The sequence below is a fragment of the Schistocerca nitens genome, chromosome 2, assembly GCF_023898315.1.
Source record: "Schistocerca nitens isolate TAMUIC-IGC-003100 chromosome 2, iqSchNite1.1, whole genome shotgun sequence".
NCBI classification, from domain to species: domain Eukaryota; kingdom Metazoa; phylum Arthropoda; class Insecta; order Orthoptera; family Acrididae; genus Schistocerca; species Schistocerca nitens.
In genome coordinates this window covers 213531266-213557465 of record NC_064615.1, presented here as the reverse complement: position 1 = coordinate 213557465, position 26200 = coordinate 213531266, and the positions used below count along the sequence as shown (strand labels likewise).

The 26200-nt window shown below is 45.8% G+C and overlaps 1 protein-coding gene across 1 annotated transcript in view; it reads right to left on the bottom strand.

The window, feature by feature from the left end:
• Positions 1 to 26200, bottom strand: part of LOC126234932 (gustatory receptor for sugar taste 64f-like) — a 157693-nt gene that overhangs the window by 62008 nt on the left and 69485 nt on the right. The window contains exons 4-5 of the mRNA XM_049943672.1: positions 24353 to 24627; positions 8609 to 8763 (exon numbers count right to left, since the gene is read on the bottom strand). Coding sequence (XP_049799629.1) covers positions 8609 to 8763; positions 24353 to 24627 — 430 coding nt within the window. The remainder of the gene's footprint in view (positions 1 to 8608; positions 8764 to 24352; positions 24628 to 26200) is intronic.

The window sequence follows — 26200 nt, the reverse complement described above, 5'->3', positions numbered from 1 at the left end:
CCCACCAATTCGCAAGGGGGGAGAGGAGATGGCAAGCAGGAACTAACTGCCTGAGAGAGAGAGAGAGAGAGAGAGACAAACAGCTAGGAAGCAAGTCTGGAATTTCCTGGTCAAAGAAATGCCACCACCTGATGCTTTGTTCAGGACTGTGAGAACAAAAGGAGATCAGACGGGTAGGCACATGTATCTGCTCAGACTGGTATCAATGGCCACAGCTCCCAGTAATGGGCTGTGTAGCCTCATATAGCATATTCTGTGCAGTGGGCTGTATGGTCCCTGACAGGGGTTTCACATGGAATTGATGGCATTTCCAGCAGCATAATAAAAGCTTGTTCCCAAGAAAGAAGTGGGATTCTTAGCCACATATGTAATAGCTCTCTGAAGCAGAGTATTTTCCCACTTAGACTGAAGTATGCCATTGTTAAACCACTGCATAAAAAAGGGGATACATCTGATGTCAACCACTACCGCCCAATCTCTCTTCTGACTGCCTCATCCAAAATTCTTTAAAAAAGTAATGTATTGTAGTGTAGCTTCACTCCTTTGCAAAAAAAAAAAAAAATATTTAACAAAATGTCAGTTTGGTTTCCAGAAGGGTTTTTCAACGGAAAATGCTATACATACTTTCACTAATGAAATAAATGCTCTGAGTAACTGGAAGTCACCCGTTGGGATTTTTTGTGATCTATCAAAGGCTTTTGATTGTGAAAATGATGGAATACTTCTAGATAAGCTCAAGTACTGTGGTATGAATGGGACAATGCTCAAATGGTTTAAATCATACCTAACTGGAAGAGTGCAGAAAGTTGAAATAAGCAGTTCACATAATACGCAAAAAACTGGTGATTTCTCAGACTGGGGAACAATCAAGAACGGGGTGCCGCAAGGTTCAGTCTTGGGGGCCTCTGCTGTTCTTAATATGTATTAATGACTTGCCATTCTATATTCACGAAGATGCAAAGCTGGTACTTTTTGCCGATGATACAAGTATAGCTGTCACACCCAACAGATAAGAATTAACTGGTGAAACTGTAAACGATGTTTTTCAGAAAATCATTAAGTGGATCTCTGCAAATGGGCTCTCATTAAACTTTGACAAAACACAGCATATACAGTTCCACACAGTAAATGGAATGACACCGTTCATAAATATGGACTTCGATCAGAAATCAGTAGCTCAGGTAGAATATTCAAAATTTCTAGGTGTATGCATTGATGAGGGGTTGAACTGGAAAAAAACACACTGAGGATCTGCTGAAACGTTTGAGTTCAGCTACTTAGGCTATTGGGGTCATTGAAAATTTTGGCGATATACATCTCAGTAAATTAGCTTACCACGCCTATTTCCATTCTCTGCTTTCGTATGGCATCATATTCTGGGGTAACTCGCCATTGAGTAACAGGGTGTTCATTGCACAAAAGCGTGCAATCAGAATAATTGCTGGAACTCGTTCAAGATCATCCTGCAGACACTTATTTAAAGAGCTAGAGATGTTCACTGTAGCCTTACAATATTTATATATATTCACTTATGAAATTTGTTATTAACAATCCGAATGAATTCAAAAGTAATAGCAGTGTACATGGCTACAACACTAGGAGAAAGGATGATCTTCACTACTCAAGGTTAAATCTAACTTTGGCTCAGAAGGGGGTAAATATTGCTGTCAATAGTCTTTGGTCACTTACCTAATAGCATCAAAAGTCTGACAGATAGCCATATAGCATTTAAAAGGAAACACAAAGAAATTCTTAATGGAAACTCCTTCTACTCATTAGATGAATTTTTGGATATAGTAAGTGGGTAATTTCCTCAACCCCCACAAAAAATTAAAAATATTAAGTGTCATGCAATATTTTGTGTAACGTAATATCTTGTATAGACACCTTTTATTAACCTGACACATTCCACATCATTACGAAGTGTCGTATTCATGATCTATGGAAGAAGTATTAATCTAATGTAATCTAAAATCTCTGTATGGCCCAGAGGACAGGCGCCTCACCCACTACAGTCTTGTGGTAGTTCTGGGAGCCAGCATTTGGTGATGCTAGTGGAACATGCTGGTGCGCAATCTTGGATCATGCATTGGCCCACAGGTTTCCGCAGCAAACGGAGCTGTCAGTGCTCAGTGCTCTGCCTAGCGCTAATGGCGCCTGAGCAGCAGACATGGACAACAGCATGCCTGATGCCCCATCAGCTGACATATGTGCAGACAACCCAAAACAGCAGCTAATATATAGCACTTCATTCCATTTCTCGCTGCTTACAGACATGGAAAGGGGGCAGGGGGTGCAGACTTGAGCTCTGCCCAAGTGGGGGAGGGGCGGGGAGAAGTGCTGTCTCCAACAAACTGATTACATAAAGAATATTCAAACTGAAATGAACAATATGTTATTATGTCGACTGACATTGACTTCAATTTCGTGTCATGAGATCCTTCCTCTCCAACAGCTCGGCACAGACTTTTCCTGCCTACTTTCAGATGGGGGAAGGGTGGGGGGAAGTGGGGGAGGTGAGGTGAGGTCTGGGGGACTTCCTGGGACAGCAAAAAGCGGCTCAGAATGGAACAGGGGGGGGGGGGGTGACAAACAAAAGTGTTCTTTCCCACAAAGGGGTGGGGAGGAGGAAGGAAGTCAGATGGGTGGGGGGTTTCTCAGAAGTACAGTTTATCCCTAGGGAGTCATAAATAAACCGCCAGGTCAACCGCTATGGGGTCATAAACCACTTTGCATAACAACAGGTTAAGGGGAGGGAAGGGGGACAGGTGATTTAATTGATCAGTTTAATTAATTAGCATATCAGTTTCATATCAAAAGTGCCCCAGAACGTGTCTTATCCCACTAGCAGGAAGACAAAATGGCTCTATCCCTTTCTTATACCCTTTCTGATCCAAGAACTGCGTCTCTGATCTTTCATTCATATTTTTCAGTCTTGGTTCTTGTACATATTGTACATTATCCGTCTCTCTCTATAGCTTACACTTATTATCCTGAGAATTTAGAACATCTCACACCATTTTATATTGTAGAACACTTTTTCCAGGTTGACAAAGCCAGCCGGTGTGGCCGAGTGGTTCTAGGCGCTTCAGTCTGGAAGTGTGAGACCGCTACAGTCGCAGGTTCGAATCCTGCCTCGGGCACATATGTGTGTGATGTCCTTAGGTTAGTTAGGTTTAAGCAGTTCCAAGCTCTAGGGGACTGATGACCTCAGATGTTAAGTCCCATAGTGATCAGAGCCATTTGAACCATTTGAACCAGGTCGACAAATCCCTCAAGATATTTCATTTTCATTAGCTCTACCTTCTATTAGCAAGTGCAACATCATAACTGTCTCTCTGATGCCTTCACCTTTCCTGAAACCAAACTGATCATCATCTAACAGAATCTCAGTTTTCTTCTCCATTCTTCTGTTTGTTATTCTTTGCATCAACAAGGATGCCCGAAGTTTAAGCCAGATGTGCACGTATCTGCCCTTACCAACATTAGTGGTCGTTTGATTGTCCAACTGAATTTAGAAATTCCGAAGAAATATTGTCTATGCTTTCCGACTTATTTGATGACAAGTCTTCAAAAGCTCTGTTGTACTGTAATACTAGAGCCCTTAAGTCTTCCATACTGACCTCCACTTCTTCCTCAGTCACATAACCAGAGGCTGTCAGCGCACTCGTTTCAGCTATCAATTCTCTTCTCTACACTTAACAGTGAAATTATTAATGCACTCCAAATGTTGTCGCCTTTGCTTTCACGTAAAATGTTTACTTTTTCTATATGGTGAACCAATCGTTCCAACGACCATTTCTTTTTGGAGACCTTCACTTTTTTTTCTGTTCCGCCTTTACTTTTCATCACTTCCTCCTTGGTAGTTGTTTCATTACTAAGTGACTCATGTTGCTGTATTCCTTATTTTACCTGAACGTTTCTGTAACTTCTTTCGCTGATCGACTGAACTACTACATTGAAGAGCCGAAGAAACTGGTACACCTGCCTAATATCGTGTAGGGCCCCGCGAGCATGCAGACGTGCCACGACACGACGTGGCATGGACTCGATTAATGTCTGAAGTAGTGCTGGAGGGAACTGACACCATGAATTGTGCAGGACTGTCCATAAACCCGTAAGAGTACGAGGGGGTGGAGATCTTCTGAACAGTACGTTGCAAGGCATCCCAGATATGCTCAATAATGTTCATATCTGGGGAGTTTGGTGGCCAGCGGAAGTGTTTAAACTCAGAAGAGTGTTTCTGGAGCCACTCTGTAGCAAATCTGGACCTGTGGGATACCGCATTGTCCTGCTGTAACTGCCCAAGTCCGTCGGAATTCACAATGGACATGAAAGGATGCAAGTGATCAGACAGAATGCTTACGTACGAGTAACCTGTCAGACTCGTTTCTAAACGTATCGGGGGTCCCATGCCACTCCAGCTGCACACGCTGCACACCATTACAGAGCCTCCACCAGCTTGAACAGTCCCCTGTTGACATGCAGGGTCCATGTTCAAAAATGTTCAAATGTGTGTGAAATCTTACGGTACTTAACTGCTAAGGTCAACAGTCATTATGCTTACACACCACTTAACCTAAATTATCCTAAGGACAAACGCACACACCCATGCCCGAGGGAGTACTCGAACATCCGCCGGGACCAACCGCACAGCCCATGACTGCAGCGCCCCAGACCGCTCGGCTAATCCCGTGCGGCCAGGGTCCATGGATTCATGAGATTGTCTCCACACCCGCACACGTCCATCCGATCGCTGCAATTTGAATCGACACTCGTCCGACCAGGCAACATGCTTCCAGTCATCGACAGTCCACTGTCGGTGTTGACGGGCCCAGGCGAGGTGTAAAGTTTTGAGTCGTGCCGTCATCAGGGATACACGAGTGGGCCTTCGGCTCCGAAAGCCAAAATCGATGGTGTTTCGTTGAGTGATTCGCACGCTGACACTTGTTGACGGCCCAGCAATGAAATATGGAACAATTTTCACTTCTGTCATGCTGAACGTTTCTCTTCAGTCGTCATTGCTCGCGTTCTTGCAGGATCTTTTTCCAGTCGCAGCGATGTCGGAGATGGTTCAAATGGCTCTGAGCACTACGGGACTTAGCATCTGAGGTCATCAGCCCTGTAGAACTTAGAACTACTTAAACCTAACTAACCTAAGGACATCACACACATCCATGCCCGAGGCAGGATTCGAACCTAGGACCGTAGCGATCGCGCAGTTCCAGACTGAAGCACCTAGAACCGCTCGGCCACGGCGCTGGAATACAGGTTCAATATTTTCATATACTTTCTCTGTCTCTTCGTCTTTTGCTTGTGACGTCGGTCTGTACGCCTGGATTATTGTTGTTAGCGTTTGTGTGCTTTTGATTCTGATGAGAACAACCCTGTCACTGAACTGATCAATGTAACTCATTGTCTGCCCTATCTTCCCATTCATAATGAACCCCATTCCCGCTATATTATTTTCTGCTACTGTTGCTATTACTCTATATTCGTCTGACCAGAAATCCTTATCTATCTACCATTTCATTTCACTGACCCCCACTAAATCTAGACTGCACATTTGAATTTTTAGATTTTCTAGCTTCCCTACCGTGTCAAAACTCTCTCGACAGTCCACGCACCGACTCGTAGAATGTTCCGACTTAACTGGTTATTGTCTTTTTTCCCCCTTGGCAGTCCCTTCCCAGAGATCCGAGTGGGGGACTAGTCCGGAATCTTCTGCCCTTTCAGAGATCATCATGACACTTTTTCAGTTACATGCCACACGTCCTGTAAAACAAGTTGAAGGCAGTCGCCGTAGTTAATTTTTGGATTACATAAAAGCAGGAGCTGTGAGCTCTCTCTCTCGTTTGTTTTCGATGGCTGTTACACAAAATGTAAGTGTCGCTCTCGTATCTGTAACTTTTCGTTAAATAATTACGCTAATTTAATTACAACACACGTATTTAAATGAAGAACCTACTTTCCTTTCCATTAATGCCACATCTCAATTTATTATGTCGCGTTTTAGAACTTTTTCAGGCTGCAGCGAAGGAGAGTTGCCGACGATTTGTTTGGTGGCCACAAAAGAACGCTACTAGTATTCAATAAGCTATTACTTTATTAAACTTCTATTTCGGCGTCCCTGAGATCTCTTTTACCGATCTTTTGGATCAGTATCCTGGCAATGTAATTACGCAAACTGCGTCATTTTGAGATCGGTCACTGGTCTCTAAACAATGCCATCGGTCAACTTTCTCGTCGGTGTGACGGGAATCTGATGCTGGTTGGCGGAATATGGCCACGTATGGATGTGAAACGTGGAAGATAAATAGTTTAGACAAGAAGAGAATAGAAACTTTCGAAATGTGGTGCTACAGAAGAATGCTGATGATTAGATGGGTAGATCACATAACTAATGAGGAGGTATTGAATAGAATTGGGGAGAAGAGGAGCTTGTGGCACAACTTGACTAGAAGAAGGGATCGGTTGGTAGGACATGTTCTGAGACATCGAGGGATCACCAATTTAGTATTGGAGGGCAGCATGGAGGGTAAAAATCGTAGAGGGAGACCAAGAGATAAATACGCTAAACAGTTTCAGAAGGATGTAGGTTGCAGTAGGTATATGGACGTGAAGAACCTTGCACAGGGCAGGGTAGCAATGATAGCTGAATCAAACCAGTCTCTGGACTTTAGACCACAACCACAACAACAACAACAACAACAACAACAACAACAATAACCTTAATATCGGTTTGCTGCAGAATTCTCAACCACATTCTGTGTTCGAATATAATAAATTTCCTATAAATTTCCTCTAAACAGAAAAGCTTCTGCCCACAAACCAACAGGGGTTTATAAAGCGTCGCTCTGCATATATTAATGATTGGACGGACAGGGTGAGCAGCAATGTACGACTGTATGCTGATGATGCTGTGGTGTAAGGGAAGAAGTTGAGTTTCTGTAGAAGGGTACAAGATGACTTGGACATAATTTCTAGTTGGTATGATGAACGGCAGCTTGCTATAAATGAAGAAAAACGTTAAGTTAGTGCGGATGAGGTAGAAGGCAATCGTGTATCATTCGAATGCAGCATTAGTAGAGTGCTGCTTGACACAGTCACAAGGACTAAATATCTAGGTGTAACGTTGCAAAGCGAAATGAAATGGAATTAGTATGTCAACTTGGTAATAGGGAATGCGGATGCTCGACTTCTTTTTATTGGGAGAATTATTTAAAACTGTAGCTCATCTATAAGGGAGGCGGCGTATAGAACGCTAGTGAGACCAGTTCTCGAGAACAACTCGCGTGTTTGGGATGCCCACCAGATCACGTGAAAGGAAGACATCCAAGGAATGAGGAGGCGTACTGCTAAATTTGTTACTGGTAGGTTCCATCAACAGGCAAGTATTACGGAGATGCTTCGTGTAGTCAAATGGGAATCGCTCGGGGGGAGGGGGGCGGGGGGGACGCTCTTTCCGTGACGTATTATTGCGCGGAAATTTAGAGAACTGGCATTTGAGGCCGACTGCAGAACAATTCAATTTCCGATTACCGCCGGCGTACGTTTCGCGTAAGGACTACGAAGATAAGGGGAGAGCAATTATTGCTCGTACGGAAACTTATAGACATTCGTTTAACGCTCATTGTATTTGCGAGTGGAACAGGAAAGGAAATGAGTAGTAGTCGTATTAGAAACCCCCCGCCATGTTCCATACGGTGGCTTGCGGAGAATGTATGCAGATCTACAGTAGATATAGAAGTGATGGATGAATCAGTATGAGGCCGAAACAAAGGAGGAAAGCAAGCAGTGGAAATATGTGGAATCGTCACCACCAGAGAATGCCAAGACCCAACCACCATCAAGCAATGTGATGCAGAGTTTTCCTTGGGACTGCCTTAGTGTGGTGCTGCTGACCGGTGTGGCCAAGCGGTTCTTGGTGCTTCAGTCTGGAACCGGGCGACCGCTACGGTCGCAGGTTCGAATCCTGCCTCGGGGTTGGATGTGTGTGATGTCCATAGGTTAGGAAGGTTTAAGTAGTTGTCAGTTGTAGGGGACTGATGACCTCAGATGTTAAGTCCCATAGTGCTCAGAGCCATTTAGTGTGGTGCTAACGGACTATACTCGTAAGGGGCAAACAGTCACAGAAGTATACTACCGAAATTACCTGACGCAGATACGACAGACTGTTAAGAAGAAGTGCCGCGGAATGGTATCCAACATGGTGTTTTTTTCTCCGTGAAAATGCACTATATCAATCTGTACAGGATACAGTTGTATATGCCACTTCTTTTGGCTACGAAATTTTGTTTTAGACCTGTGTTCTCTTAAAATGTAGCCCAGTGGCTTATTCTCCTTTCCTCTGATGAAGAAACAGTTGCGTGGCAGGCATTTCGAGAATGGCGACCTAGTGATATTCTAGGTTTCTTGAACAGCTAAAATGCAGACTTCTACAACCGGGATCCCTGTCGTCATCCAGTGCTGGGAAAAGACGTGTGACACTGGAGAGTAAACATGTAGAGGAGGATACCTCCAAGGGTCATCGTCGTCGTTTTGTTTTATCGATGTGATTTTTAAAACTGTATTACCATCGGTTGTACGTAGTGTAGTAGTGACTTACTTGAGACTGTTGAAGAGCTGGAGGCAGATAAAGTACAGGTTGTTGGCGCAGGAGAGCAGCACGATGTTGCAGACGGAGCTGTCCACGTCTCTCGTCAACTGGCAGAGTGTGTCGTAGTCTTCGCGAAGGCGACGCCATTCATTCTGCGTCAGCATCTGCACACGTCACCCAAAGTTTAACGACTGTCTCAACGTTAGCTTCTTAAGTGTCAGTCGTTGAAACTGTTATGTACCTTGTGTTACGTACCTCCCTGACTCGTGGGTTCGAGCACCACAAAGGCTTTGGTGTGGATCTCAAATTTGGCACTGAGGACTACGTATTGACAAGACTATCACATGTACATTCCAAAAAGTATTGAAGGATCACTTCTTTGAAACCCAGTCATTTTTTCCCCATAGCGACTTACAAGTGTAAAATCTGGCTCAAAAGCGCCTACAGCCTTTCTCTCTGTTACTGGGTAAAAGCGTGGCGCCTTGCAACGTCTACCTTGGGCTCTGCGGCGCTTCGAACAGCAAAGTATCGACAAATGCGATAAAAAGGCTAGAGCTCAGAAGTTCATATGAGGTGTAAGACGAGTTAATGATGTGACATTGGCATGAAATTTCACAACAGTTCAGTCCAACGCCACTTTGGCCATGTCCGTGTCACAAGATGGGAAGCCCCCCCCCCTTTTCCTGCCCCCCGCTGTTCACAACATCTCATGCCTTCTGTTGACACGTCTGCGATGGAGGTGATAACAGTGACGACCAGAAACTTCCTGGCAGATTAAAACTGTGTGCCGGACCGAGACTCGAACTCGAGACCTTTGCCTTTCGCGGCCAAGTGCTCTACCAACTGAGCTACCCAAGCACAACTCAGGCCCCGTCCTCAGAGCTATACTTCTGCCAGTACGTCGTCTCCTACTTTCCAAACTTTACAGAAGCTCTCCTGCGAACCTTGCAGAACTAGCAAACCTGAAAGAAAGGATATGGCGGAGACATGGCTTATCCACAGCCTGGGGGATGTTTCCAGAATGAGATTTTCACCTGCAGCGGAGTGTGCGGGGATATGAAAGTTCCTGGCAGATTAAAAATTTGTGCCAGACCGAGACACGAACTCGGGACATTTGCCTTTCGCGGGCAAGTGCTCTACCTACTGAGCTACCCAAGCACAACTCACGACCCGTTCTCAAGGCTCCTGCAGGAGAGCTTCTGTAAAGTTTGGAAAGTAGGAGACGAGGTAATGGCAGAAGTAAAGCTGCGAGGACGGGGCGTGAGTCGTGCTTGGGTAGCTCAGTTGATGGAGCACTTTCCCGCGAAAGGCAAAGGTCCCGAGTTCGAGTCTCGGTCCGGCACACAGTTTTAATGTGCCAGGAAGTTTAATATCAGCGCACACTCCGCTGCAGAGTGAAAATCTCAAAAAAATGGTTCAAATGGCTCTGAGCACTATGGGACTTAACATCTGTGGTCATTAGTCCCCTAGAACTTAGAACTACTTAAACCTAACTAACCTAAGGACATCACACACATCCATGCCCGAGGCAGGATTCGAACCTGCGACCGTAGCAGTCGCGCGGTTCCGGACTGCGCGCCTAGAACCGCTAGACCACTGCGGCCGGCTGAAAATCTCATTCTGGAAACATCCCACAGGCTGTGGCTAAGCCATGTCTCCGCCATATCCTTTCATTCAGGAGTGCCAGTTCTGCAAGGTTCGCAGGCGAGCTTCTGTAAAGTTTGGAAAGTAGGAGACGGGGTACTGGCGGAAGTAAAGCTGTGAGGACCGGGCGTGAGTCGTGCTTGGGTACCTCAGTTGGTAGAGCACTTGCCCGCGAAAGGCAAAGGTCCCGAGTTCGAGTCTCGGTCCGGCACACAGTTTTAATCTGCCAGGAAGTTTCATATGAGTGCACTCTCCGCTGCAGAGTGAAAATCTCAATCTGGAAACATCCCACAGGCTGTGGCTAAGTCATGTCTCTGCCATATCCTTTCTTTCAGGAGTGCTAGTTCTGCAAGGTTCGCAGGAGAGCTTCTGTAAAGTTTGGAAAGTAGGAGACGAGGTACTGGCAGAAGTAAAGCTGTGAGGACGGGGCGTGAGTTGGTAGAGCACTTGCCCGCGAAAGGCAAGGGTCCCGAGTTCGAGTCTCGGTCCGGCACACAGTTTTAATCTGCCAGGAATTTTCATATCAGCGCACACTCCGCTGCAGAGTGAAAATCTCATCCCAGTGACGATCCGCATTGAAATGAGGCGCTTTTCTTGTAAGTGACCGAGGAAAACGTTTTAGACAGACTGACACTCAGAATGGACAAGACAGGGTCCCTGGAGGTGGCTAAAGGGCGTCAATGGAACGAGCCCTTCCCCTCTGTCGTTCATTTAGATACGTTTCGCAGTCGGAACGACAACTTGCTTTGCGAGGGGCAACATAACGACGGTCTTTGGCAGGCCCATTTTTGTGGCTAGTGATAACAGTCCACAGATAATTAAAGCTCATCAGTTGTTCAGTCGACATAATACCTACTTCTACTTACATGTTAGAGGTGCTCTTGATATTACCATACTCTGATTTTTCAGACGAGATTTTCAGGTTATGTTCATCATCACGGCCAGAAATGTCACAATTAATAAAATGTTCCGGGCCATTGAGCCGTGGTCGAATGGATTTCTAACACCCACTGTTTCGGTCCCATCTGCGTAAGAAGTTTTCAATGGGGATCGCAGCTTTGTCAAATGTCCGATTTACACTCTGGATCGCTGCAGACTACGGCTAAATTCGGCTTCCGCGGGCTTCCGCGCAGTAGCGTGACGTTGCGTGTTTTGAATACGCAAGTTTACCGTGGAGGAAGAGGAGGTAGGCGTAAGATTAAATTTTCTTGCTGTGCTAGTTTTCAGGAAAGTATGTGGTAGCTTAGATCACACGGTTTACTGAAAACAAATGCACACACACCGTTACCTACACCGTGATTCGAACCACCAACCGCACCAAAAGCGAGGCATCATAAAAACGTTAGCGGATAGATCAAGGAAAATTTGCGAACCAGAGCTGCTTGACACAGAATTAAAACATCTCACCAATGCATTGCTCAAGAATGGTTATTCGTTCACTGAGGTGAAAAGAGCATTAAGACCACCGCGTAAAATTATAGTGATGCTCAAGCACCCGTGAAATCGAAAGTTCTCCTGCCATTTATTAAGGACGAGACTGACCGCATAGGAAAAATCCTGAAATAGCCTAACATTGCGGTAACCTACACACCTACACGGAAGGTACAAGATCACCTAAAGTCGGCTGTGGATACTCGCCAACCGCTGGAAAGGGGTGGAATTTATAGGATTCTGTGGGGAGGTGTAAGTGGGTAAAAAACGAACTGTCAAAAAACGACTCGTAGAGCACAAGGGCAATTGCAGAAGTGGGGAGACTGACAGAGACCAGCACATTCATTTTCATAGGACCCTTGTACTAGCAGCCACAAGCGGATACCATGGAAGGCTATTCAGAGAGGCCATAGAACTTGCGATACACCCCAGCAATGAAACTTCCTGGCAGATTAAAACTGTGTGCCCGACCGAGACTCGAACTCGGGACCTTTGCCTTTCGCGCGCAAGTGCTCTACCATCTAAGCTACCGAAGCACGACTCACTCCCGGTCCTCACAGCTTTACTTCTGCCAGTATCTCGTCTCCTACCTTCCAAACTTTACAGAAGCTCTCCTGCGAACCTTGCAGAACTAGCACTCCTGAAAGGCAAAGGCAAAGATCCCGAGTTCAAGTCTCGGACGGGCACACAGTTTTAATCTGCCAGGAACTTTCATATCAGCGCACACTCCGCTGCAGAGTGAAAGTCTCATTCTGGAAACCCCAGGAATGTTATATGATGGAGGAGGGATTGAAATTGAACGATATTTGGATTCTGGTGACGAAGAAGATGTGTGCCAGTCTTCCACCGTGGGATGACAGCAAAAGTGGACAATGGCAGTCTACAATGGTCAATTGCGCTCGCCTATCCAAAACATGTGACGTCACTCCACTGCGTGGATGCTCGCGGAAGCGGAATTTTGGTTTAGCCAGTAGCGAGTCAGGGTGTGAATCGGACATTCAACAAAGCTACGATACCCCTTGAAAATGTCCTCCACAGATGGCGACGAAACGTCAGGTTTTGAAGTGAAATCCATTCGACCACGGCATAATAGCCCGGAACATTTTATTACGTGTATTCATCATCATCATAGTGTTCTGCCCGAATGCAGGTTTTCACGTGGCAACTCCCCATGCTCTCTTGTCTTCTGGCATCTTCTTCATGTCCGCGTAATTTCTGGTTCCCTTTATGCCGTCTATGATCTCGTATCTCCTCCTTCCTCTCATTCTCCTTCCACAGACTACTGCCTCCAAAGCGACTGTTAGCAAGTACTCGTCTCAAGGAATGTCCGAGCCAGTTCTTCTTCCTTTCTCTTACAACCTGCAGCAGTCTTCTCCTCTCACCAACCCTTTCGAAAAGTCGTTCGTTAATCATTCTTTCTGTTCAAATTATCTTCTCTATTCTCCACATCCACATTTTAAATGTTACCAGACTTATTCCGTTTTCTCATCACAATGTCTATAATTCTGTTCCATAGAGTGCCATACTCCAGACAGAACACTTTATCTATACTACCATATAAAGAGAGCTCTATGTTTAACGTTGATGCCTAAAATGTCGAAAAGCACTTGACCGATTAATTTCGCATTTTGACACGATTCTCCGACAAACGTTAGGAAGGATATAGGCTACAACTTTTTTATATATGTGTACTACATGAAGAAGCAATGTTACTAGTAGAAATCTCGAAAATTCTTGACCGATTTGCTTCAAATTTTTACATGATGCTCTAACAAACATTCAGGCAGAAATAGGCAGGTTTTCCTTTAAAACCGACTGTTAGAAGAAATGCCGTGCTCTACTTTGCTGTGAAAATTTGCTGTTTCCTATACTTTCTAGCAGTCAGTTTTTAATTATGTTAGCGGGGCATTTAAACCGTTAGACTAAACGTTTCCCCCTTATATATTCCTTTTCCCTACATATAATTAAAAAAACTATATACACAGCCATGTGCTCTGTTGTTCTCTTCTTCGCAGTCGATTTTAACAGAAAACAGAAAAGGTGTTTTTCTGACTTATTGTTTTATGATTAGAATATTACTACGGAGACTTAATCGTTAAAAACCTCGTAATCCTACTCGTTTGCAGATTAAAACTATGCGACTACTTGTCATTGAAGCTACTATCCTCACAGATCCAGCATCTGGAGAGGTATCTTATACCCCATACACCAATGGAACCAACCGATTTACCCATCTATTTTAAGTGATTTCAGCTGCCAATCAAGGTTCCGTTGGCTGTCGTAATAAACAAGGCTCAAGATCAGCGTGAGAGGGAAAGACGAAATGGACGAGAGAGGCGAAGTTGGGGGGGGGGGGGGGGGGGGGCAGATCGACGGGGGGAGGGAGGAGGAGATAAACAAAGAGAGGGAAGAGGAGGAGGGACAAGATGATCAGGACGTATTTCCAATTTCAATACATATTTAACAATCGCGAAGAATCTGGGTTCGTTAGTCTATTATAATTTCATCTGTGAGTTCTTCGTGAATTTTAATTCTCGTTCCATTACACACACGCACGCACACACACACACACACACACACACACACTTGTAAGCCAAAACATTATGAACACTGTCCAACACGACGTTGGATGCCTCCTGGTGGTGTTCCGGGCATGTGACGCGGTAACAGACGTACATACACTATGTGATCAAAAGTATCCGGACACCTCCAAAAACATACGTTTCTCATGTTAGGTGCATCGTTCTGCCACCTAGTGCCACGTAATCCATATCATCGACCTCAGTAGTCATTAGACATCGTGAGAGAGCAGAATGGGGCGCTCCGCGGAACTCACGGACTTCCAGCGCAGACAGGTGATGGGGTGTCACCTGTGTCACACGTCTGTACGCGAGATTTCCGCACTTCTAAACATCCCTAGGTTCACTGTAACGATGTGATAGTGAAGTGGAAACGCGAAGGACACGTACAGCACAAAAGCGTACAGGCCGACCTCGTCTGTTAACTGACAGAGACCGCCGACAGTTGAAGAGGGTCATAATGTGTAATAGGCAGACATCTAACCAGACCATCACACAGGAATTCCAAACTGCATCACGATCTACTGCAAGTACTATTACAGGCGGGAGGTGAGAAAACTTGGATTTAATGGTCGAGGGGGCTGCTCGTAAGCCACATATCACGCCGATAAATGCCAAACGACGCCTCGCTTGGTGTAAGGAGCGTAAACATTGTACGACTGAACTGCGGAAAAACGTTGTGTGGAGTGACGAATCACGGTACGCAATGTGGCGATCCTATGTCAGGATGTGGGTATGGTGAATGCCCGGTTGACGTCATCTGCCAGCGTGTGTAGAGACAACAGTAAAATTCGGAGGCGGTGGCGTTATGGTGTGGTCGTGTTTTTCATGAAAGAGGCTTGCACTCCTTGTTGTTTTGCGTGACACTATCACAGGACAGGCCTACACTGATGTTTTAAGTACCTTCTTGCTTCCTACTGTTGAAGAACAATTCGGTAATGGCGATTGCATCTTTCAACACGATTGAGCACCTGTTCTTAATGGACGGCCTCTGGCGGAGTGGTTACACGACAATAACATTCCTGTAATGGAATGGCCTGCACAGAGTCCTGACCTGAATCCTATAGAACACCTTTGGGATGTTTCGAAACGCCGACATCGTGCCAGGCCTTCACCGACCGACATCGATACCTCTCTTCAGTGCAGCACTCCGCGAAGAACGGGTGGCCATTCCCCAAAAAGCCTTCGAGCATCTGACTGAATGTATGCCTGCGAGAGTGGAAGCTGTCATCAAGGCTAGGGTGGGTCAACACCATATCGAATTCCAGCATTACCGATGGAGGGTGCCACGAACTTGTAAGTCAGTTTCAGCCAGGTGTCCGGGTACTTTTGATCACATAGTGTATGTAAGCGGAGCAGACACGGACGGAGGATCACCCTAGTCATGATATGGCTGCAAATGGGAAGATCCCTTGAGGTAAGAGACTTTGACAAAAGGCTGGTTATTATTACGCAGAGCTTGTGAACGAGTATCTCGAAAACTGCGAAGCTGTTCGAATGTTCATGTGCTACTGTCGTGAGCATCTACGGAAGGAGGTAGGACAGTGAAACTACCACTAGGGACTAAATTGTTGGAAGTTCACGAGTCGTCACAGACTGTGGGGTTCGGAGGCTTGACTGCTTTGTAAAACAGATGCTGATGCACAATGCTGATGCACGCACAAGTGTTTCGGAGCACACCGTTCATCGTACACTGTTCAACGCGGTGCTCCACTGCAGATCACCAGTACGTGTTCACATATTGACCTAACGACATCGTCAGTTACAATTGCAGTGAGCACGGGACCATCGGGATTCGACCGTCGATCACTGGAAACGTGTCAGCTCTTCGGGTGAATAATATTTTTGCTAGACTAGATATACATCTACATCTAGATGCATACTCCGCAATCCACCATACGGTGCGTGGCGGAGGGTACCTCGTACTACAACTAGCATCTTCTCTCCCTGTTCCACTCCCAAACAGAACGAGGGAAAAATGACTGCCTATATGCCTCTGTACGAGACCTAATCTCGCTTATCTTATCTTTGTGGTCTTTCCGCGAAATATAAGTTGGCGGCAGTAAAATTGTACTGCAGTCAGCCTCAAATGCTGGTTCTCTAAATTTCCTTAGTAGCGATTCACGAAAAGAACTCCTCCTTTCCTCCAGAGACTCCCACCCGAGTTCCTGAATCATTTCCGCAACAATCGCGTGATGATCAAACCGACCAGTAACAAATCTAGCAGCCCGCCTCTGAATTGCTTCTATGTCCTCCCTCAATCCGACCTGATAGGGATCCCAAACGCTCCAGCAATACTCAAGAATAGGTCGTATTAGTGTTTTATAAGCGGTCTCCTTCACAGATGAACTACATCTTCCCAAAATTCTACCAATGAACCGAAGACGACTATCCGCCTTCCCCACAAGTGCCATTACATGCTTGTCCCACTTCATATCGCTCTGCAATGTTACGCCCAAATATTTAATCGACGTGACCGTGTCAAGCGTTACACTACTATTGGAATATTCAAACATTAAGGGATTCTTTTTCCTATTCATCTGCATTAATTTACATTTATCTACATTTAGAGTTAGCTGCCATTCTTTACACCAATCACAAACCCTGTCCAAGTCATCTTGTATCCACCTACAGTCACTCAACGACGACAACTTCCCGTACACCACAGCATCATCAGCAAATAGCTGCACATTGCTATCCACCCTATCCAAAAGATCATTTATATAGATAGAAAACAACCGCGGACCTACCACACTTCCCTGGGGCACTCCAGATGATACCCTCACCTCCGATGGACGCTCACCATCGAGGACAACGTACTGGGTTCTATTACTTAAGAAGTCTTCGAGCCACTCACATATTTGGGAACCAATCCCATATGCTCGTACCTTAGTTAGGAGTCTGCAGGGGGGCACAGAGTCAAACGCTTTCCGGAAGTCAAGGAATATGGCATCCGTCTGATACCCTTCATCCATGGTTCGCAAGATATTATGTGACAAAAGGGCGAGTTGCGTTTCGCAGGAGCGATGCTTTCTAAAGCTGTGCTGATGCATCGATGATCGTCTCCACAAACGAAGTCGTTGAGGTGAACGACGGCTCGAAATGTGCAGCGCGCCACAGACGCAGGATGGCGGTAGTAATGTTATGCTATGGGAGACATTCTTCTACGCTTTGTAAGGGACCTGTCGCAGGAATCGATGACAGGCTGTCAGCTCAGGACGACTTGCACCCCTTCACGCATGATGTCTTCCCCTACGGCGATGTCATCCTGCAGCAGTATAAATGTCCGTGTCTCGGAGCCAGAAGCATGCTGCAGTGGTTTATGGAACATTGTAGTGAACGTTGATGTCTCGGCAACCAAATTCGCCTGATGTAAACTCTATGGAACCCACCATCTGGCTCGCCATCGGGCGCCATCACCGCATACGCAAATCAGCAGCCGGTTGTTTACGCGAATAATATGACTTGGGCTTAGACATCTAATGCTACATACCTCCACAAACCCAACAAACTGTCAGATCCTTGATACGCAGAATTATGGATGTACTGCGTTCCAAAGAAGTACAAACAAGCTATTAAGCAGGTGATCATAATGTTTTGGCTCATCAGTATATTGGGTCGATGCATAAGTTCGTAGCGTTTTTCCATAAGTTTATTGAACACAACAGACACTCGTAATACAGACTTTAGTAATCAAAAATATATTCTCCTTCACTACTTACAACAGTCTGCCAGCGCGGTGGTAACTTTACGATTCTGCGGCTATAGAAATTACGTGGTTTTGAGGCGAAGAACTCGTCGAGCCATGTTATAAGAGCATTTTCATCCGGAAAGGAAGTTTCTTCAATGTTTTTCGATATAGGGCTGAAAAGGTGAAAATCTGAGGGGGCAAGGTAAGGTGGATGCACAATGACTTCCCAGTCACCGGCCATTTGACCATCTACTTCTGTGCAGATGCACAAACAGTGCCCGAACTCTTACGGGAATCTGCAGTAAAGCCGCGGGTAATGAGTATAATGGACAGGGGCATTAGAGTATAGTGCGGGAAAATAAGTTGCGAATGTGGGTCTCACGGGAGGCCCTGCAGTCCCTGCAGTCGCACTATCCTCTGTGTCCTCAGTGACTCAGATGGATAGTTCCGCTTGGGACGCGACAGCGACCGGACGTGTCGGTACTTCCGCGTAGTCGTAGCGCCGCAGGCCGTGTTTATAGAAATTCTTGGATTGTGACCTGTGATATTTTGAGTGCTTCTTCACTACCGTCGTACACACGCTTCTTAATTCACTCACAGCGGTCTCGGTCGCTCATATACTGCAGTTATGGCTCCCAGTGTACCCCGTAAGAATACCCTGTGTTTTGCATTTGAGAAATCTTCCATGAATGTGCAACCGAGTTCTCTAGAAATCCATGACTGGATAGTAGATATTATTGGCATCAAGTCCGACCAGGTCCACACAGCATATTATGGCATGGAGGAATACTGTTTCTTTGTGAAGTTTTTAGACCGGATACAACTGGAGAAAATTTTGGTGAATACTGGTGGGAAAGTAGAGTTCCGACATCGTGATCAGTCGGTGAGTACAGTTTCAATAACTAACGCAAACATTGACTACAAATAAGTGCGAGTGTCCAATTTGCCACCTGAGGTTGAGAATTGTTTTCTTAGAGATGTCCTCGCCAAATACGGTAACATCCGACAGATTAGAAACGAAAAATGGTCGAGCCGTCACAAACTCCAATGTTATAGTGGGGTTCACTCAGATGACATGGCCTTTAAAGTCAATATCCCAACCTATATAATGGTTTGTGGTTATAAGGTTCATGTCATTTACGATGGACAAGTAGGCACTTGTTTTATCTGTAACACGAGTGGCCATTTACGAGATGATTGCCCACGGCGCGTTGTCGTACTTCGCAACAATCTGCAACAACGACAGAGATTAACATTGGCTGATGTCCTAACTCAAAATCAGACGCCGTCTGTGATTGACTCCCAACCGAGTGCATCTGTGTCAGAGTACAACGATCTAGGTAACGGCACCTTTCCACCCTTACCTCGGAAACCTGTGGCCAGTCACCCCTTAGCCGCCGGTGTTGCATTATCTGTCGGTAACAAACGACGCCGTATTAGTGACGGTAGTGGCTCCGGTGACCTGGTCGTACCAAATCAAACCGATGACGCGGAGTCACGGGCCTCCACACAGGACGCGCATATGTCAGATGGCTCAGTTACGACCCGCCAAATTCACATTGAAACTCCCGACGCAGACACTGCCAATACGAGTGCAGTCGAGTGTTTACAGCAATCCGTTCCGATGCCGCTTCTCGCCTCGACACAGGTGGTCAACACACAAGAGGCGGAAGCCATCAACTGCAACTCGTAAACACAGAGGATGATGCACGCAGTGTAGAGCCTAACATAAACACCCGCCACTTCGGACCTGCTTCCAAACAACGCGAGGAACCGGAAAGCTCTATACAAGCAGCCAGTGCGGCTCCAAACACAGTGAGCCTACTGAAGACGCGTCTTCGGACTTGCCACCCGTTCCGAACCAAGGACTTTCACATACTGCTTACAGCCACGACTCGCCGACTCTGCCGTCTTCTATGACACTTCGGACGACTGTGCGACGGCAAAATAAAGTTAAACCAAATGACTCCGTGGCTGGAAGTAAGTCAAAATGTAAAGTCAGCGCAAACCCTGATACAAAACCAGCGGATGTAGGTTCGAAGTCCGACGGTGAGATGGACTGGGCGTCCTACGCTTCCCAACACCCACACGTCTCTGACGATCAGGACTCAAGCTTATAAGTTTTTGTCCTTAACATTAATAGAATTAGGACAGATTTAAAATTAGCAGTGCTACGGCAGTTTATCTGTGAGTCCGAAGCTGATATAGTTCTGTTACAGGAAGTGTCTATCTTAAATTTTTATGTATCAGGATTTGCAACAATCGCAAACACCGCGGCGGACGGGGTACAGGTACGGCCATACTATCACGAGACGGAATCCCAGTGAGCAGTATCGAACTGTTGGACTCCGGTAGAGACATAGCTTGTCACCCTCGTCAATATCTATGCTCCATCTGGAACGACCCTAAAATCAGAAAGAGCTAACTTCTTTAAACAAGACATCATCTACTTCTTACACCGCAAGGTTCGCAGGTGATAATTAGTGGTGATTTTAACTGTGTGATCCAAAGGAAAGATCAATCACCAAACTTTAATTACTGTAGGGAACTACATGATCTGGTGGGTCATCTGCAGCTGAAGGATGCGTGGGAACTAAAATTTCCTACCCTGGTAAAATATACGTACCTGACCGCCACCGTATGTAGCCGTCTAGACCCTTTGTACATCTCTGAGAACATTTGCCAACATGTTCTGGACGCCGATGTCATTCCGGCTAATTTCTCTGATCACTGTGCCCTCTGTGTCACGATAAATCTGGCCAAACAGCATACTAAACAGCATAGGATTCCGTGGAGCCTAAATGTTTCTATTCTCGCAGATGCCGCGCTACAACATGTCATCTTCACGACATGGGCATATTGTCTCAAGCAATGCTGCAGATATCCGAGCAAGATAGCCTGGTGGAATGTTGTGGTCAAACGTAAAATACGATTCTCCTTAAGAAACTACAGTTGGCAACGGGCGCAAGATGTCAAACGCACGATTGATTTTTACCAGACAGTTCTACGAGAGTTGTATGCGACTACGACACCAACCAACACACAGCTGACGACCATCAAACAAATAAAGGCGAAGATTATAGGCATAGAGCGAACGCAGCTTGAAGGACTGAAGATCAGATCTAAAGCAAAATCGCTTCAAGAGAACGAACTTGTATTGCTATATCACCTCATAAAACATCGTGCCATCGCAAGCGAACTTTTATCGGGGAGCTGGACACAGATGATGGACTCCGTTTGACCCGACAGAGTGATATTCTTACTGCAGTTTACCGGTACTTCACGGATCTGTACTCGCAATGCGATACATATGGTGATGACGGCGGCGATATCGTGAGTGCTCTGCCCACCGTAGTCACGCCTGCGGACAACTCGGCGGTCGTACACGATTTTGCTCCAGACGAAGTCCTAGAAATGATTTCTGGCTCGCCATCGAATAAATCCCCTGGCTCTGATGGTTTGGCACGGGAATTTTATGTGCGTTTCTGGGCCATAAGCGGACACGCATTTACTGATGTCCTCAATGAAGTGATGCGAGGGAGTGACGTGCCGGCCGAAATGAAGGAAGGTCGAATTGTATTGATGCCAAAAAGCAAACACCGAAAAACCTTAGATAACTTCCGATTGATTACTTTACTCAATTTTGATTACACAACCTCCAACAGATTGTCTCCATTAATGAAGCAAGTGATTCACAACCATCAATCATGCTTCCATGGTCGCACTATTATGACGCCACTTTCGGAATATAGAGATGTAATAGCCATAGCGTCAGTCACTAACACGAATCTCGCAATGCTGTTTATCGACTTTTGCAAGGCATTTGATCGCGTCCGCCACGAGTACCTCCTACAGCTCCTGCAGCGGTGTGGTTTTGATCAACGGGTTATTAATATCGTGCAACATTTCGTCATGGGCATTACAACCAGAGTCAGCGTAAATGGACAGCTTACTCAATCCATCGACGTCTAAAGAGGAATGCCGCAGGGGAGCCCTCTCTCTATGATATTATTTGTTTAATCGCTCGAGCCGTTCTTACGCTCTATTCATGACAAACCTGCAGGCCTTTCGATCGCTGGGACGTCCTTCGTGGTTCGTGCTTACGCCGATGACGTCGGAGTGTTACTGCGCAACGACGGAGACGTATCAACCCTCAAGACCGCGGTAGACGAGTACTGTCGTGCTTCCGGCGCTAAAATCAACGCCGATAAATGCACCTTTGTCAACATTCGAGGATTCCACGCAGTTATTGTACCTTGGGCGAAGCGTGTCGAAGCCCACACCACTGTGGGGATGATTATCGACAAATGCCCGCTAAAAATGAATGCAAAAAATTGGAAGCAGGTCACCATAAAGTGCAAGGTGGCATCTATGAAAACAGTTGGCGGTCCGTTGATATTCTCCAACGCATACAACTCCTCAGCAGTTACATATTAAGTAAAGCGTACTATACGGCCCAAATATTTCCAGTCCCCGAGATGCAGGCCAAACACGTGATGAAACTCTCTAGTAGATTTATCTGGAAAAGGGATCTGTTCAAAGTGAAATACACCACGCTGACGTCTTCCAAACAGGCCGGCGGACACAACATGCCTGACATTAATCGAAAGTGTACTGCGTTATATATTAAACGAATCACCCACTCGTTGGACAAGGAACCTCTCAGCGCAACCAGTTGGCTCTTCCGAATATTACAACCCACCGATATGCACCCACCCATTGATGCAGGTTAAATGCATTACAAACTACGACTTGTCAAGCAGTTTTTTCTTGAAGTAAGCTATGTTGATGGACATTATTTCAAGCAGGATTTACCGACGACGCCCCTGTTATTAAAAACATGGACATCTCCAATAGTCCGGAATCCCACTGAACTTAAATACCCGAGTGTTCATTGGAAGGCAGTTTGGCTCAAATGGCTCTGAGCACTATGGGACTTAACATCTATGGTCATCAGTCCCCTAGAACTTAGAATTACTTACTAAGGACATCACACAACACCCAGTCATCACGAGGCAGAGAAAATCCCTGACCCCGCCGGGAATCGAACCCGGGAACCCGGGCGCGGGAAACGAGAACGCTACCGCACGACCACGAGCTGCGGACAGGCAGTTTGGGACAACAGAAGTTTAACCGTCCACATTGCTGAGGTGGCGTCCCTTGGTATAAAGTGGTAAACGATGTTATACCCAATAATGAAAGGTTGCATAGCATCGGCTTATGTGACAGTGATGAATGCGCCGCTGTGGTCTGGTCGACACCTTACGCCATCGCTTTACTTGTGGCGGCCATCTCATTAACTGGAAATGGGTGCAGCAGAGGCTGGGCCTGATTACCCGCAGCACCCCAGCCAGCCACTGCGCTGACATCCTGCTCCGGCCGGACACGAAACATTTTCCCGCTGCCAAGAACAACACCGTGATGTGGCTGTTAGGACAGTTTTTGACATATATCATCATCCACAATAGTGAAGATAATCTCAATAGTTTCGAGGCTTATATGAGATTGGCCCGTTGGAAGATGAAACGTTACCCAAATTTCAGGACGATGTTTGGTAATATGTTAGACATAATTTTTGAAAAACAAGGCGTAGGGTAATTCTCAACGCCGGTAAGGACACAAATCACGTGCAAGACTATGTAGCGAACAAAATACACAACGAATAAGGGGTTACACCTGTTCCTAGGACTGCTCCCGATTTCTCATTGGTGTTATTAACTTCATTTGAAGTTTTCCTTAATTTATGTTGCCTATGCATGTCTTTGTTATTCGTCGATGACTTTCTGTGAAGAGTTTGGACGGTTGTGAATCAATTGACAGAACTTCAATTCTAATTAAGGCAGTTAATGTAATTCTCTTTAATATGTTTGCGTTTTGGTTCTATGTCTCTATCTGGACTGAAGATGCTCTTGTCAGTTTAATAGTTTTGTTCTGTTTTCTAAGCATATAAATGGCACTATATGGCACCATATTGAAGCGTGTTCATCAGTCTATTGTAGGATAGATTTCGTGTTGAAACAGTTCCAGTACTTCATTATTTTGTTTTTGTGCTTATGTGCTTATATGATTGTTTTAATAAAGAAAAAAAAGATGAGCGTCCGCCATGCAAGCAGGAGATCTCGGGTTCGAGCCCCGGTCCCGGCATACATTTTCATCTGTCGCCATTGACTTATATCAATGCCTGTATGCAGCTAAGGGTATTCGTTTCACTATAATTTCATACTCTATTTTGCTTCTGTTTTTCTTGAATCTTTGCCATTCTTTTGCTACTTCTGTATCGTGCTGTATTTTGTCTCTAATTACTAACGTTAACAGTTTTAAGGTGGTGTCAAGCAGGTTAGTAGAATGATTAACTTAAACAGGACTGATCACTACAAAGCAGGTGCCTGAGCTGACAGACGTTTGTACCTTTCCACGCAGGGCGTGCAGGCGCGAGTTGAGCTGGTGGAAGCGTGCGGCCAGCACCATGCTGAGCAGCATGACGAACAGGTCCATGAAGTTCCACGCGAACGTGTCGATCACGTTGGTCGCCCAGAAGACGAGGCAGCGCCCGTGGTCGTAGGCGACCAGCGAGAACACCTGCGGGTAGGCGCGCTCGCAGTACCGGCGCAGCCAGTCGAACCCGCCCGACGAACACGTCACGGACGTCACCAGGTTCGTGATGTTGGCCAGCACGTGCTCCACTGCAAACGAGACGAGACCACGCTTCCAGTGTCAGAATGGTCTAAAATTTTGTGCTAAATAAATAATTACACTGATGTGACAAACGTTATGGGATGGGTCCTGATATTGTGTCGGATCTCCATTTGCTTGGCGTAGTGGAGCGATTCGACGTGGTTTGGGCTCAATAAGTCGTTGGAAGTCTACTCCAAAAATATTGAGCCATGCTTTCTCTACAGCTATCCATAATTGCGAAAAGGTTAACGGTGCACGATTTCGTGCACGAAATGGCCTCTCGATTACGTCCCACAAATGTTCGATGGGATTCATGACGGTCGATCTGGGCGGGCAGATCATTGCCGGGAATGTTGTACAAAACAATCGAGAAAAGTCGTGGCTCAGTGCCATGACGCATTGTCGTCCATTAAAAATACGTTGTTCTTTGGATACCTAAAGTCCATGAATGGCTGCAAATGGTCTCCAAGTAGCCGAACATAACCATTTCCAATCAATGATCGTTTCAGTTAAACCATAAGGCCCACTCCATTCCATGTAAATAAAGCCCACATCAACAGCTTGTACAGTGGCTTCTTGACAACCTGGGTCCATGGCTTCTTGGGGTCTGCACCTCACTCGCATCCTACCATCAGCTCTTACCCACTGAAATTGGGGCTCATCTGACCAGGTTACAGTGTGCAGCACCCATCGGATATGGTCGCGAGCCCATGAGAGACGCTGCAGGTGATGTCGTGCCGTTAGCAAAGGCACTCGTGTCGTTCGTCTGCTTCCATAGGCCATTAACGCCAAAGTTCGCAGCAGTGCCCTAACGGATACGTTCTTTGTCCGTCCCACACTGATTTCTGCGGTTATTTCACACAGTGTTGCCTGTTACCCTTCACAAATATTCGCAAACCCCGCTGCTCATGGCTGTCGGCCACTGCGTTGTCCGTGGTGAGAGGTAATGCCCTGAATTTAGTACTTCCGGTACACTCTTGACACTATATATCTAGGAATATTAAATTCCCTAACGATTACCGAAAAGGTATGGCTCATGCGTCTAGCTCCAACTACCATTCCGCGTTCGAAGTCTGTTAATTCCCGTCGTGCAGCCATAATCACGTTGGAAACCTTTACACATGAATCACCTAAGTACAAATGACAGCTCCGCCAATGCACTGCCTTGTGTACGCGATACTGTGTATGTGCATATCGCTACCCCATTACTTTCGACACACCAGTGTAAGCTGTCTGTAAGAGTCAGAAATTACGATCTCTTAGGCTGAAGATTTCTCAGAAGGCCAAGAAAGAGTTGGGAAATGTAAAGGTCAAAGGCCTAATACCTGAACTGTAGGAAAATAAGAAAACCGGTACGCATGCGACAGGAAGCGCTACCTAATATGTTCCAAAACATCGGTCATAAAAACGGGATTTTCGGGGCTTATACCTCGGATTCTATTGGTGATAGAAAGATAGAGTCAATTGTTCTGGATAGCCCTTGCGCTAGGAACTATTTGTATATACAACAGAAGGACCGTCTTACCATAATTATCCTACAGTACTGGGTCAAAGTTTGAATATTACACACCTCTTCCAGCT